Below are 15,446 nucleotides of genomic sequence, written 5' to 3'. Positions count from 1 at the left end.
ATTAAAAAGTCAGCACTTTTTTTTTAAGAGGAATTTTTAGGGGCACCTGGGTGGTTCAGTCAATTAAGCATGTGAGTTTGGCTCAGGGCATGATCTCATGGTTTGTGAGTTTGAGCCCCATGTCTCAAAAATAAATAAACATTTAAAAAATAAAGAAGAATTTTAAAATATGTATGTATGTATGTATTTATTTATTTTGAGAGACAGAGTGTGTGCACATGATCAGGGGAGGGGCAGAGAGAGACAGGGAGAGAGAGAATCACAAGCAGGCTTCACACTGTCAGCACAGAGCATGATGTGGGGCTCAATCCCACGAACCATGAGATCATGCCCTGAGCCAAAATCAAGAGTCGGACGTTTAACTGACTGAGCCTTCCAGGTGCCTCGAAAGTCAGCACTTTGTAATTCCCAAATACAGAAATGAAGAGAAGGACGTCTCCTTTATTAAACAAAATGATCTCTCTCTTAGATAAATGAAACAAACCATCTCTTCATATGGATTTCTGCCCTTTCGGTTCTAAGGTATCCATCAAATGAATTATCTTTTTCATAGCAAAAGTTTGGTTACTGCAATTCTGAAATCTCCCTGGTGAAATTATGCCAGTTAGAGAGATAAACATAGGTGTTGACATTTCACTGAGAAAACATGAAGGAAGCAGGTATGTGGCCAGGAGGAGGCAGTTTTAGACTGAGGAGATCCCACAAGAATTGCAATGCACCATAAGGATGGTGCTTGTGTAACTGTGTCTCCAGATTTTGGCCAAAGGCCAATCGTCACTGATCATGGGCCAGGAATAAAAACTCTCCTGACTCTGGGCAGATGAAACTAAACAAAACAATTCTCAGGGACACAAAGACAAAACTGACGAAGAAATTCATGTAAGTTTTGTTCGTTTTATTGTGGTGAAATACACATAACATCAAACTACCATCTTTACCATTTTTAAGTATACATTTCAGTAGTATTAAATACATTCATAAGATTGTGCAACTATCACCACCATCCATCTCCATAACTTTTTTTATCTTACAAAATGGAAACTCTGTACTCATTGAACACTAACTCCCTATTCCCCTTCTTCCTGACAACCCACCATTCTACTTTCTGTCTCTGTGATCTTGACTATTCTAAGTACCTCATATACGTGGACTCATACAGTATTCATCTTTTGGGGACTGGCTTATCTCACTCACTTAGCATAATGTCCTCAGTGTTTATCCATGTTGTAGTGTGTGTCAGAATCTCCTTTCTTTAGAAAAAAATATTTTAATGTTTATTTTTGGGAGAGAAACAGAGACAGAGCTTGGGTGGGGGGAAGGGCGAGAGAGAGAGTGAGACACAGAATCCAAAGTAGGCTCCCGGCTCTGAGCTGTCAGCCCAGAGACTGATGTGGGGCTCGAACTCACGAACTGTGAGATCATGACCTGAGCAGAAAGTGGACACTCAACTGACTGAACTACCCAGGCGCCCAGAATTTCCTTTCTTAAAGGCTGAATAATATTCCATTTTAGGTATAGATCACATTTTGCTTATCCATTCATCCTCTGATGGACATTTGTGTTGCTTCCATGTTTTAGCTGTTGTGAATAATGCTGCTATGAACATGTGTGAACAGATACCTATTTGAGACTGCTTCCACATAAGATTTTCTAATGGTGATCCAAGCCTTGTTTGTCCAAAGGATGCTGCTCTGAGGAAACCTGAGCTCCTTAACCTCCCAGGGCCAGCTTGAGAATAAATGTGTCAGGGCCATTTTTTTTTTTGTCTTCCTATAGACTTTTCTTTTTGTTGTGTAGTAACAATCAACTATGTAACTAAATAGAACACTTATATATTTACTATACACAATTAGACAGACCATAGGAAAAGGTGGTAGAAAGCTACAAAACAATTTTCCCAAGTAACAATACATATCTGATCAGATAACCACAGTCCCAGGGATCCTTATTCCTAGGAAAACAAACAAAACAAATAAACCCAATGCAGAGGGCCTCACTGAAATGTCTAGATTCAAGTCACTGTGAACTTCCTTCCAAGCATGGGCGGGAGGTGACTTAATTAGCTGGAGACACAAGGGGTTGCAGATAGGAACACTATTACTGAGTTGAAGGTCACAGAGCAGGGAAGTGAGGGTTTCTGCTGAACCTCCTTCATTTATGTTAATGCACATCAGTCAAAGACCATCAGAACACAGCTGCAGTCAAACCAAATTGGGTTTATTGGCTTGCTGCAATGAGGGAGCCCACACACCATGGGGAACTGTGGAGTATCTGAAAAAGGGGTGTTGGAAGTGAGCGATTATGGGATTTGAGCTTATGTTAGATGGCTTTTGTAGTTTTCAGGGTACAGTCTTGCACTAATTTTGTTAAATTTGTTTCTAGTGTTTTTATTCTTTTGGATGCTATTGCAACTGGAATTGTTTTCTTAATTTCAGTTTTTGGATTGTTCATTGCTAGTGTATAGAAATACAATTGAGTTTTATAATATTGATCTTATATCCCACAACCTTTCTGGTCTCATTCATTAACTCTAATGGGTTTATTGTGGATTCTTTAAGATTATCCACGTATCAGATCATGTCATTTGCAAATGGAAATAATTTCACTTCTGCCTTTCCACTACGGATGCCTTTTTTTCTTGCCTAAGTGCCCTGGCTAGAACCTTCAGTACAATGTCAAATAGAAGTGGTAGAAGTGGTGAGGGAACATCCTCATCTTTTTTCTTATTTTAAGTAAGCTCTACGCCCAATGTGGGGCTTGAACTCATCATCCTGAGATCAAGAGTCACATGCTCTACCAACTGAGCCAGCCAGGCACCCCTGCAACATCCTTGTCTTGATCCCGATACCTGCAGGAAAAATTTTCAGCCTTTTACTCTTAAGTATGATGTTAGCTGTGGGGTTTTGTCCTTTATCAGGCTGAAGAAGTTCTCTTCTATTTCTCGTTTGTTGATGATATGTTACTTCCCACCTTAACACAACATACTTACAAGGACATTAGCTCACAGTTCCTTAACTGGGATCTCTGCTTAGGGTCTCACAAAGCTGAAATGAAGGTGTTGGGAAGGGCTGCAGCCTCATCTGAGACTTGACTGGGGAAGGATTCAAGCCCACTCAGGTCATTGGCAGAATTCAGTTCCTTGCAGTTGAAGGACTGGGGGCTTTGATTTCTTGCTGGCTGTCAGCTGGTGGCCACCTTCAGTTCCTAGAGGCTACCTAGAAGTAAGGGAGTGGGAATCACCTCACAACGTGGTCATTTCAATAGAGTAGGCAGTTAGTTAGACATCAGCTGGAGGCAAAGACAGTGATAAATAGGTGACACATTAGAAGCCTGAGGGCAGGGGTGCCTGGGTGGCTCAGTCAGGTAAATGTCCAATTCTAGATCTCAGCTGAGGTCATGATCTGACAGTGTGAGTTTGAGCCCTGCATCAGGATCTGTGCTGATGGTGTGGAGCCTGCCTGGGATTCTGTCTCTCCTTCTCTCTTCTCCTCCCTCACTTGTGTGCGCGCTCTCTCTCTCTCTCTCTCTCTCTCTCTCTCTCAAAATAAATAAATAAACTTCAAAAGAAGTCTGAGGGCACAACACCCTGACTTTGTGGCTTTTAGCATCCTGGCCTTACAGCTTCCAATACCCCAGGGCTAACAGACCAAGAGCCTCAGGTGCAGAACATGCACTTTTCTATTCAACCTCTGCCCCAGGGTAACCTATAGCTCCATTAAAATATATTTGCATTATGGTTTCAACCCTCACACCAACAGCCCCTCCTCCCTGGGGAAAGATGGCTGTGACAGTTCCATCAAGAACCTTGTAGGGCCAAAAACTTCCCCTCCCAACTGGTAAGAGGAGTCCCTTAGATGAATGGAAAAAACCTCAGTTGGAGACCACCCAAGCTATGACCCATAACCTCTGCAAACATAAAAAGAAAAGACACCCCTAGCCCTGGAGCAGTTGTTGCCTCTGGGCTTGCCCACCCTCCCTTCTTGACAGTGTATTGTCCTTAATAAACTGCTTTGTGGTTGCTACCTTCCTTCTGGCTGTCTTTCTTTGAGCAAGGATCCTCACATGAGTCTTTCCTGGGGAATCCAAGAACCCAGACCTCCATTCACACAAATGCAGACTCTCCCATCCGTAACAGTGTCAACCTCATTTCTAACATAATTATGTACACATAAGCCCATATATCTGGTCACCTTTGGTTATGCACAATTTCAAAGGGAAGGGGATTACACAACATTGTGGACACCAGAGGGCGCCTGGGTGGCTCAGTCAGTTGAGCATCCGACTTCAGCTCAAGCCCCCCGCCCCCCTCCCCGCTGTCTGCTGTCAGCGGGGAGCCTACTTCGGATCATCTGTCTCCCTCTCTCTCTGTCCCTCCCCCCTCTCAAAACTAACTAAACATTAAAGAAAGAGAAAAAGATTGTGGACACCAGGAGGCAAGGATCATGGGAATCACCTTAAACATGTGTTCATCACACTGTGGCTGGGTATATCATCTTCAGGTCCATAAAGGGATGTGTATAATGATTTTCATTGTAAAATTGTTATACTGCAGAGATGGAGACAGAATCAATGGATTAGATATACTCACAGCAACATAAATGGGTCTTTCTTTTCTTCACTTTTAATTTATGCCGTGTTAGCATACTTTGTTTTAATTCCAAAATGAAAATAATCTTTATCTTTTTATCTAATTATAATAGTAATACATATCCATTGCAACATTTTTCAGACAGCAGAGAGAAGTGTGAAGGAGAAACTGACAAACCATTATTTATTGCCTCACCCCGAAATAACTACTAACATTCCTTTCCCAACATTTTTTGCCCAATGGATACACAAATTTTACCAGTTTTGTTTCTTTTGATATATCATTTTAAGTGACTTGAAATCCTTTCTTGAGCAATATATGGGTGAAATCTATGTATCTATGTATCTATCCTCGCCCACAGTAGCGACTAACTGTTTATCCACTGAACAAGTCATATATCTCCTCCCAGGGAGGGAGAGGTGGGGACCAGACCCCCATTCCACTCCACTGAGTCCATTTTTCTTGCCTGTCTGCTAAGGGACAGCAAGGTCTGTTGCCCCGGCAACTGCCCTCCTACTGCCATGGCAACCGCCATCGCAGGCTCCAGCTTTCCACCTTGCCCCTTGGGCATCTCCATGGCAATGGGCTGGATGGAGGGGCTGCTGGTGCTCCCAAGCTGCGCCTGCGTGGAGTGGCGGCAGAGGGGGTGGGCAGGGGAGGGCCGGGTTCCCTGGTGTGCGCAGCCGCAGAGCACCGCAGCCTTGCCCGCTAGCCCAGGTGCTGCGCATTTGCCAGCCAGTCCGCCCGTCCGGAGCCCGGCTCGCTGGGGCAGCATGGCGTGGTCGCCACTGCTCGGCGGGCCGCGGGCCGGGGGCGTCGGCCTTTTGGTGCTGCTGCTGTTGGGCTTACTTCGGCCTCCCCCTGCGTTCTGCGCACGGCCGGGAAAGGTGGGACACCAGTCGGGTTCGGGGTGGGGGTGGGGAGAAGGGTGCTGCGGGCAAGGGTCTGCGCTCGGCTGCTGGCCCTTCATCTTCGCTTGCCCTTGTTCCCGGACGTGCGGGGAGGTCGGTCAGGGTGGCCTGGGGTGCAGCCGCCAGTCGGCGCCCAGGCCATGCCGGACTCGGTCTCTGGCTGTGTGGGTGGCGGTGTGCGGGGCTCGCCTGGCAGCCGCGCCCAGCCCATCCTTGGCACTTGGCGCAGGCCGGGCCTCGCCCCGCCGTCGCCTGTGCGCTGTCCATGGGACTAGCGCGCATTCGGGAAGGGAGTGCGCGCACCGGTCTGTGTGCACGAGATGCGATGACAGGGGCGTGAGAACGTGATGGCCCTGTAAGTGTGTGTCCTTTGATGTCAGCGCTTCCAAGCGTCCATACGGAGGTGCGGTTGTGGGTCTGAGTCTGCATCGTGTGTGATGCCGGTGGTGTTCCTGCGTGTGACTTGTCTCAGTGACACCGTGTGTTGGTGAATCCTATGGTGATGACTGACCTTTGGGCGTGTCTATGTGTGTGTGAGACAGAGAGAGGGAGGGAGAGAGAGAGAGAGAGAGAGAGAGAGAGAGAGAGAGGCGGGGGGAGAAAGATTTCATCTTTTGAGAGGGAATACTTTTTGTATTCCCATGTGCACATCCCATTTGGGTTCCGTTGGACCGAGTGACTAGGATTTTGTATGGGTGTTCATGAGGCTGTTTCTCTGTCTCTTTGTGGAGCTGTGTCATTGTGGGGAGAGGAGCCATGATGTCTCTGTGCTGCATTGTGTCTTTAAGGATGGTGCGTGTCCACACATCTGGGTAGCTTGGCGATCCTAACTGCATGAGCAGCCGTGTGTGTGAACGTGTGCGGTTCCTTGTGTGTGGATGTGGCAGTGTTGCATTGCACATGTGACATCTCAACGCCTGCTAGTCCATGTGAGTGTGTGTGAGGTTGTGATTGCTGGTGAGTGTGTGGTTCCCCAGGGGCTAAGGGGTTGTGGCGCACAGGGCGCTTGGAGCACAACATCCTCCAACTCTTCAGCGCTGTCGGCGTCAAGGATGGGGGATTTAAGAATTATTAAATATTTTACATATGGCGTAATATAGTTAACATACATGTATGATGTAGCGAATAATGATAAAATAACCCCCATGTCTACCCACCACTCAGTTTAAGAAATAGAGCATGATCAGTAGTTAGAAACCCCTGGGTGCCCCTGTGCACAGCAGCCCTCTCCTCCAGAATCATTATCCTGTATTTTCTGTTCATGATTCCTTACTTTTTAAAGGAATCCTCATATAGGTATATATGTCTAAACAATATGTTGTTTTAGCCTTTCCTCATAGAAATGGAATCATGCCAGGCATCTGGCTCCTAGTTGTCACTAGGGGTCACTAGGAAGTCATCAGGATGTCTTAGGCCGCCTGAAATCGAATTCCAACCTCCTTTTTGTTTTTGTTTTTGTTTTTGTTTTGACTGTGCATCGGTTGTGAGATATGTCCACCATCCACATTTCCACATTGAAGTGCGTGGCTGTAATTCATTTACAAAAGTCAATTGCTACATATTATTTTATTTTCTGAGTACATTGCTAGTATATGAGTATATCATGGTTTTTTAAATGCATTCTCAATAAGCCCGTAGACATCTGGGTTGTTTCCAGGCTTTTGTCCTCCCCTTCTCCACTTTTGTGCTGTTTCAAACAGTGTACCACCCCAGGAGTGGGTCACAGGATTTGTGCGTCTTTTTAGACATTGCCAAATTGTTTTTTCAAAGTTATTCTGGCAATTGAATTCCCACCAGCAGTGTATGAGAGTTTCCATTTTTTCCACAGCCATGCCAACATTGGACATTATTAGTTTGATTTTTGGCAATCTTTTGGACGCACTGTGCATAGTAGCTCATTGGCATTTTAATTTGCATTTTCCTGATTACTAATGAGGTGCCCTATGACTCATATATTTAGTAACTGTTTGAGTTCACTTTTTTGTGAAATATTTGATCATCAGTTTTCCCTAGGTTTAGTTTGTTTGCCTCTTTGCTTTTTAGGCATTATTTGTGTATCTGATGCCAATCCTTCATTTTATTTGTGTTGCAGGCATCTTCTCCCATTCACTCTATTTGTGGTGTCTTGGGATAACAGGAAATCCTTAATTTGAATGGAGTCAAACGTATTCATCTTTTCCTTTCCATTGCTCCCGCATTAGGATCATTTGTTGTCCCTGCATGAGTCTTTGAAGGAGTTGATCCTGTCTGCTCTGAGTGTCCCTTCCATTGTGTAGCAAGTGTCAAGATCTGTTTGATCTTATCACTTCCTTCTGCTCTATCGAATCTGCTATTTAACTGGCCTGTTTTAAATTTTTTTTAGCATTTCATTTTCAAGTAATCTCTACAGCCAACGTGGGGGGCTCAAACTTACAACCCCAAGATCAAGAGTCCCACGCTCTTCTGACTGAGCCAGCCAGGCGTCCCTTGCCTGTTTAATTTTTAATTTCATTTAAAACATATTTCTAGGGGCGCCTGGATACCTCAGTCAGAAGAGCTTGCGACTCTTGATCTCGAGGTTGTAAGTTCGAGCCCCCCACGTTGGCTGTAGAGATTACCTAAATAAAAACAAAAACAAAGAACAAAACATATTTCTAGATGTTCGATGTGTTTCTTTTTCAACTCTTCACGGTCATTTTTATGGTCTTTTGTTCCTTACTCGCACTTGTGATACCTTTTTAAAATTTCTTTAAACTTTTTGAAATTGTTTTAAAACTGTCCAAATTGAAAATTAGTCATTGGGTAATTTATTCTAAAGAAAGACGTACACACAAGCCAAATAATATATGAACAAGATTATTTATCCCAACATGATAAAAACAGCAAAAGATTGGGGGCACCTGGCTGGCCTAGTGGGTGAAGCGTGAGGCTTTTGATGGGGCTGAGTTCAAGCCCCACTTTGGGTGTAAAGATTACTTAAAAAATAAAATATTAAAAAAAAAGAATAGCAAAAGATTGGAAACACCCTAAATGTCCATCAATTGAAGACTAGTTAAATAAAATATGTACATCCACAGGAAAACAATTCAATGCAGAGGAAAGAAAAGGAGAGGGAGAGGGAGAGAGGAGGGGGAGAAGGAGAGAGGGAGATGGAGGAAGAGAGAGAGGAAGGGGAGGAAGAGAAGGGAGAGAGAGAGAGGAAGGGAGGGAGTGAGGAGAAAGAAAAGGGATAGGGAAAAGATGAACTTAAAGGTACTGATCTAGATATAGATTCCAAAGTTCAAGGTGCAGAGCAGTCTGCTATCTCTTGGGTAACACAAGTGAACAATAAATAGAAACCCATAAAATGCAGATATGGTTCTTATAGTCCATAACATCAATATAGAAAAATCTATGGCTGTCATGTCTGCCATCACCACTCCTGTTAAAAAAAAGAAAAAGAAAAAGAAAAACTGTTCTTCAGCAGCCCTGGGGCAAATTGAATCACTAGGAAACCATTGCGGGGTTGAGGATCTATAGGAGGCTTTGGTTGTCTTAAGTGTGTCTGGAGATATTTGGGGGTCTCCAGTGGCCTTAGGGGTGTCTGGGTATATTTGCGGGGCCACAGTGCCTTTGGTGGCATCTGGGGATTTTCGAGGTCCATGGAGATCCCCTGGGGGGGGGGGTGGTCCCTGGCCTGACGGACGCTGACATCTCTTCCCCCACCTCCTCGTCCTCGTCTTCTGGCAGGAACTCCGCGGCCTGGGCGCAGCCTCGTCGCCCATGGCGGAGGCTGGAGCTCCCCGCCGCTTCCGGCGAGCAGTGCCCCGCGGCGAAGGGGCGGGGGCTATGCAGGAGCTGGCGCGGGCGCTGGCGCACCTGCTAGAGGCCGAAAGGCAGGAGCGAGCGCGGGCAGAGGCGCAGGAGGCCGAGGATCAGCAGGCGCGCGTCCTGGCACAGCTGCTGCGCGCCTGGAGCGCACCCCGCACTAACGACCCCGCGCTGGGCCTGGAGGACGACCCCGACGCGCCCGCCGCGCAGCTAGCCCGCGCCCTGCTCCGCGCCCGTCTGGACCCTGCAGCCCTCGCGGCCCAGCTTGTCCCTGCCCCTGCCGCTGCTCTCAGACCCCGGCCCCCAGTCTACGACGACGGCCCCACGGGCCCGGATGCAGAGGACGCCGGCGAGGAGACGCCAGATGTGGACCCGGAGCTGCTGAGGTAGCCCAGCAAGGGGCGGGCAGGGGGCGGTGCCTGCATCCTGCCGGGGGAAGGAAGGCGAGTGGGGACGGCTGGGGCCTGCCTCACAGCGTGGTGCCAACACCTAGGCCCTGGGACCCTAGGAGGGAGTAAGGAGCTGGACCCAGGGTGTAGGGTCAGAGATGTCTGGCTGGGGAGAAAGTGGGGGGAACGGGACTCTCGGTCCCGGGAAGGGGGCTCCAATGTCTGCTTCCTGGGGGAGTAGTGGGGGGCAGGGAAACTATAGTTTCTGGGATGGGAGGCAGGGACAGCTGGAAAGCAGTGGGCTGGGGACGACTGGGTTGGGAGGAGGCTGGTGACTGCCGGGTCCCCAGGCAGTATGGGGTTGCAGGGTCATCTGGGACCTAGGCCCGCGATGTTGATGAGCGGGCATATTCTCCGTGCCTTCCACTCGGCTCTCCTGCAGGTACTTGCTGGGGCGGATCCTGGCGGGGAGCGCGGACCCCGAGGCTGTGGCTGCCCCGCGCCGCCTCCGCCGCGCCGCGGACCAGGATCTGAGCCCGGAGGTGCCCCCTGAGGGTGTGCTGGGGGCCCTGCTGCGGGTGAAGCGCCTGGAGAACCCTTCGCCCCAGGCGCCGGTGCGCCGCCTCCTGCCCCCCTGAGCACCGCCTGAATCCTGCGCGCCCTCCGGCCCAGGACCACCCACCCCAACACCCCACCTGCTCCCCGTCGGCACACTGAGAGCGGCTTACCCCGTCAGCTGCAGTTGCTGCCCTTGGACTCCCAAGATCGCCGCCCTTGCCCCCACAATAAATGCGATCTAAAGCAGCTATTTGCTTGTCTGAGTGGCAGTTTCTAGGGGGCTGGTGGGCTGTATGGTGATGGCTGCCCTTAGACAAAGGCAGAGGGACCCCTGCCCTGGGGCGGTAGAAACACCCTCCCCCACTCTAAAGCCTCTTCTCGCAGGAGGAGGCATCCATAAAGACAATGGTAGTAACCACCCAGATCCCATGCCCCACTCCGGAAGGCTTGGAGGACTCTTTCAGGGGCCCGCAGTAGCATCTTTCTAGGGTCCATCCTTCTGAGGACCAAGGGGTGGCTGTGAGGTGGGAGCAGAGTTTGGGCTGTACGGAGGGGGGGGTGTCCAAAAGCACATGTGAGCGCTTCCAGATGCAGGGAGGGGCTCCCAGTGGGAAGAGAGGGAGCAAGCTGAAGGCCTTATCCTGGCTTGGAACTCCAAGTCTGAGAAATTAGAACCTGGGGCTCCAGGTCATTAACAAAGTGTCTTTGTCAGGGCAGAAAGCTAGGGTGCATTTTGAGTTAGCTTGATTTCTAATGTTGACATACTGAGTTACACAGTACAGAGGCTCGCTCTACCTGTACTCTCACCCAGCCCTGCACTATTGGGAGTTGGTGTGGTGGTAGCTGGTTTATGCTCCTGCCCTTTGCACTGGCTATTCCCTCTGCCCCAGGTTACCTGCAAATTTTTGCTCAAATGTCACCTACTCGATAAGGCTTTCCTCGACCTCCCCCACTTTTTATTCCTACACCTGCCTTATGTTAGATCTAGGAGGGCAGGGATTTTTAAGTGTCTGTGCCTCTCCATCCTTTGCATTCAAAGCAGGGCCTGGCACACAGTGGGCTCCCCCTGCCAGCATTTATTGAATGAAAGAAATCTCACAAGTAACATTCTCCCAGTTTCACTCCCACCCACAGAACACTTGGCACAGAGGCAGCTTTGAAACCTGAGAACACCATTTATTTTTGCACAAAATCTCTTAGCTCAACAGTAACCAGTACTATGCCCTACATTATCAGATGCCCATCACCAAAGAAAAAACTCCCCGAGAGAGAGGGATTCATCTATCCCCAGTACACCAACAGTGTCCCCACACAGCTAGCTGCTTCCGAGGTTGCATGTCTAGGAACCACCACCCTGGCCTGGGGGAGGGCCACTTTTCTTGACCAAGATCTTTAGGCCACGGAGCAGCCGCAGCGGCACATGGCCTTCTCGTGCCGGCCCTTCTCCCCACCTGGCCCTGCCACGGCCTCTTTTGCCATGGCCTCCCGGACCTTTTGGATCTCATGGATGAGCAGGGTGAAGGCCTCTTCTACACCTTGCCGCGTCTTGGCTGAGGTCTCCACGAAGGGGGCTCCCCAGCTCTTCGCAAGGGCTGCAGCGGCCGCACGAGCGTCTCCGGTGGTGGTCACAAGGTCACACTTGTTGCCCACAAGGACCAGGGGCTGGGTGTGGTGAGGGCCCCAGGTGGCCCGCATCTGCTGCAGCTGGGCTAAAGACGAGGGGTCATCCAGGGCGAAGACCCCCAGAACACCATCCCCGATCGCCACACACTGGTCACGCAGGGCCCTATGGGTGGCCTGCCCTGCCGTGTCCAGGACATTCAGAATGCAGCCCCCGTGGCCCAGGGCCACCTCCTTCCAGTAGGAATCCTGGATCGTGGGGTCGTGGTCTTCCACGAAGCACTGGTGGTTCAGCTGGATGGTGAGCGCACTCTTGCCCACGCCACTCGCGCCCACCACTACCGCCTTGTACTCAGGCAGCTGCTTGCTGACACCCTTGGGGGGTCCCTGCGCCCTCTGGCTCTCCTCCTGGGAGCTAAGGCTCCACGTGCCCAGGCCCAGATCAAACATGTTAGGCTTTCTTGGCAGTGCCATTACCCCGTGGGCAGCTCAGGGAAGGGATGTGAACACCAGACCCTACGAGGGAAAGAGAAGAAAAGACAATGGGGGCGGGGGTAGGTTAGGCAAGACCATTTGGGGGCAAGGGGACAGTTGGGTGGCATCGCATCACTTTCCCTAAGGGCCTAGGTGTGTGCGAATCACCCTCTAATATACTATATACATTATTTATGTTGCTTAATTTCTTTCTCATTCCCTCTATGTGAAGGCAGTGATTTTAAAAAGTTTTATTTACTTTTAACTGATAGACCATAAAGCCAATCCAGTTAAAGTGCACAATTCACTGTTTTTTAGTATATTCAACTGTTCTGCAACCATCACCATAATTTTTTTTTTTTTTTTTACCCTTTAAGTAATCTCTACACCCAACGCGCGACTCGAACCTACAACCTCGAGGTCCGGAGTCGCATGCGCCCCCACCATCACCATAATCTACTTTTAAAATATTTCCATCACCCGGAAAAGAAATCTCCTGCCCATTAGCAGTCCCTCCCTGTTCCGGAGGAGAGCAGGGATTTTGGTCAGTTTTTATTTGGTTTTGTATCACTGTTGATTGATCCCCAAGCCCCACATAGTGCCCCATCGCATATTATATGCTGAGCAACATTCCTGCCCCCAGGGAGTTTGTATTCTAAAAGGTGGAGACAATAAACCAAGTAAATCAGCAAATTATGAGGTCAGCTATCCATTAACATTAGAATTTAGCCTTTATTACCTATTCAGCATACAGCTATTGAGAACCTACTGTGTGGCAAGGACAAACAACTGGGAAAATTGTTACCAAACCCTGGCTGCCAGGAACTTGTCATTCTAGTCAGGAAAACAGACAACAAAGGGGAATCAGCAAAATATATCTCAACAATAGGTGATAAACATGCAGAAGGGGATTGGTTAATGTTAGGCATTCTTATTATTATTTAATTTTCGTGCATTATTTCCAGAGTTTTCCTGGCGTGCCAGGCATTGTGATGGGTGTGGGGAAGGAAGGTGGGAGGTGTGGGGGTGGGGAAGTGGCAGCGAACAAAATAGACTAAAATCCCTGCCCTTGGGAGGATTAGATTCTGGAAGTGAGAAGGAGCCGATCAACAAGATAAGCAAGTAAATTATCATGCAGTTAAGGAGAGGATGGGCACACAGCAGGCGCTCAATTAGTATTAGCTATTAATAGCAAATTACGATTAAATTTATTCAATACACATTCTGGTCTTGGTTCAGTGTGTGGCCTCAGGAAATGCATCATAATGGCTGCTACCTCGGGTCTTTCTGGAAACCCAGGGATGATGGCAGTTTGGGGACAGAGGGTGGGTTAGAGGTATCAGTGGGGGGTTCTGTTGAGTTTGAGCTCTGGAGGTCAGGGTTGGGGGGCGGGGCAGATCCCAGATGGGGATCCACCCGTGGGGTTCTCGGTAGATACGCTGGCTCAGAAAGAAGAGCGGGGGGGGGGGGGCATGATAAAAAGGTAAACTGAGGATGGAGCTCTGCGGTACCCGAAGGCTTGGGGGACAGAAAGAGGGAGAAATGTAGCAGCAAAGATAGACTGAGGGGAGAGATCGGATCGGATTCTGGTATGTGCCGACGGTGGAACTCATGGAGAGGATTTGCTCTTGAGTAAAAGGCGGGAGGGGGGGCGGTGGTTCAAGGATAACTATCAGGATTGGGGTCCGGGCAGCTGGGAATCTGAGGGTGTTCTCGCCTGAGGCCAGGGACCTATGAGACGGGCTCTGCCCCGTTGGCAAAGGGCACCAGGAGCGATAAGAGGCAGCAGCATTAGTTCCTGGGAGCTCAGCAGGTGCCAGGGGACCCGCATGACGGCCCACTCGACTCTTCCCGCCACCCTGGAGATGCTGGGCCATCACCACCATGGCTGCTTTGTCAGTGCAGGAACAGCGATGCCGGGACAAACGATTTGGCGGTGGCGGTGACCGGCCCGAGATCACAGGGCCCACGGGAGATCAACCACAGAGGGGTCTCGCGCTCCCTGGGTGATACCAAGTCACTTGCGGTGGGCCGAGACCTACGAGTGTCACCATAGGGCTTTGAGACGCTGTGGCCCCACTCGGAGCCGGCTGGCCCATGGTGTGTGGATTCGCCCAGTTGCCAGGGGTGTGCGTCGAGGGGCGGGGGGCACCTGAACTTGAGCCCCTACAAGCCAACACCTGCGCCAGGTCACCCTCCCCTGGACTAAGCTGGGGAGGTGTGGGTGGGGGACCCGCAAGTTTTACCCTAAACTGTCCCCTAACTGTGGCCAGTCCCACTCGTCCAGTTCCTGGAGTCACCCCACTCCCGCCTCTCGGGACAGCAGCCCACTTCCCGCCCGGCGCGGACACCGGCACCCAGGACTGTCTCCACAAAGGCGGCTGAGTGAGGGGCTGGAGGTGGCTCCTGACCCCTGAGAATGGGAGGCGATAGGGGAAGGTTCCCCCTCAAAGCCCACCTCTGTTGCGTCCTCACAACCCACCGGGAAAGGGCCTCCCTGCCCTGGGCCGGGGCTAGAGGCTTGGTGGCCCGACTCACCTCAAGTCCTGAGAAAGATGGTTGCACTCGGGATGCGCTCGGAAGCAAGCCGTCCCAGCTCTCACAGGCCTGACAGATGAGATGCTCCAAACCCACCCCCCCACCCCCCACCCTGGCGAGGGGGCGGGGAGTGGGAGGGTGGGGGTGGGAGCTGGAGGGGAGAGGGAGAAGCATGCGCAGTAGTCCGGGGGGGGGGGGGGGCTTCGTGGACACGCCCCCGCCTGGGGTGGGGGGCTGAGTGCGGGAGGAGGCATCCAGCCCCAGCTTACCGTGCGCAAAGGCAGCGGTCTTGGGAGTGCGCTGCTAGAGAGCTGCGGGACCTCGTGTACCCCTGCGTCCTGCTGCACCTCTCCCTTACCTTGTCCCCATCTGGGTTGTGACCTCAAGTTTTCAGTGTGCAGAGGGTGTCAGAGTTTTCACCTGAGCAGCCAGACTTGGGGATATGTATTGAGGGCCTCGTTGAGGCCATCGACCCTGGGCTGCCTCAAGCAGGCTTTTTCAAAGTAACTTGGGGGAGAACGTTGTGCCCTTGTGCCCATTTCTGAAGGGAAGGTGTTGCAGGGGAGGGATTATTCTGTC

At 50.2% G+C, this 15,446-nt stretch overlaps 2 protein-coding genes across 2 annotated transcripts; one reads left to right on the top strand and one right to left on the bottom strand.

Moving 5' to 3' along the window:
• The first annotated feature begins 5,265 nt into the window (after window positions 1–5,265).
• Window positions 5,266–10,485, top strand: PCSK1N (proprotein convertase subtilisin/kexin type 1 inhibitor). The gene is made up of 3 exons (XM_047843394.1): window positions 5,266–5,475; window positions 9,208–9,674; window positions 10,120–10,485. Exons 1-3 carry the CDS (start codon window positions 5,362–5,364, stop codon window positions 10,313–10,315), a joined length of 777 nt encoding a protein of 258 aa, XP_047699350.1. The 5' UTR covers window positions 5,266–5,361; the 3' UTR covers window positions 10,316–10,485.
• A 963-nt stretch (window positions 10,486–11,448) lies between these two features.
• ERAS (ES cell expressed Ras) lies at window positions 11,449–14,894 on the bottom strand. The gene is made up of 2 exons (XM_047843395.1): window positions 14,868–14,894; window positions 11,449–12,371 (listed from the first exon to the last, which is right to left on the bottom strand). The coding sequence occupies exon 2, from the start codon at window positions 12,327–12,329 to the stop codon at window positions 11,628–11,630; it is 702 nt and encodes a 233-aa protein (XP_047699351.1). The 5' UTR covers window positions 12,330–12,371; window positions 14,868–14,894; the 3' UTR covers window positions 11,449–11,627.
• Window positions 14,895–15,446: the final 552 nt, after the last annotated feature.

Source organism: Prionailurus viverrinus, chromosome X, assembly GCF_022837055.1.
Source record: "Prionailurus viverrinus isolate Anna chromosome X, UM_Priviv_1.0, whole genome shotgun sequence".
NCBI lineage: Eukaryota > Metazoa > Chordata > Mammalia > Carnivora > Felidae > Prionailurus > Prionailurus viverrinus.
This window is presented reverse-complemented; position numbering and strand designations above follow the sequence as displayed.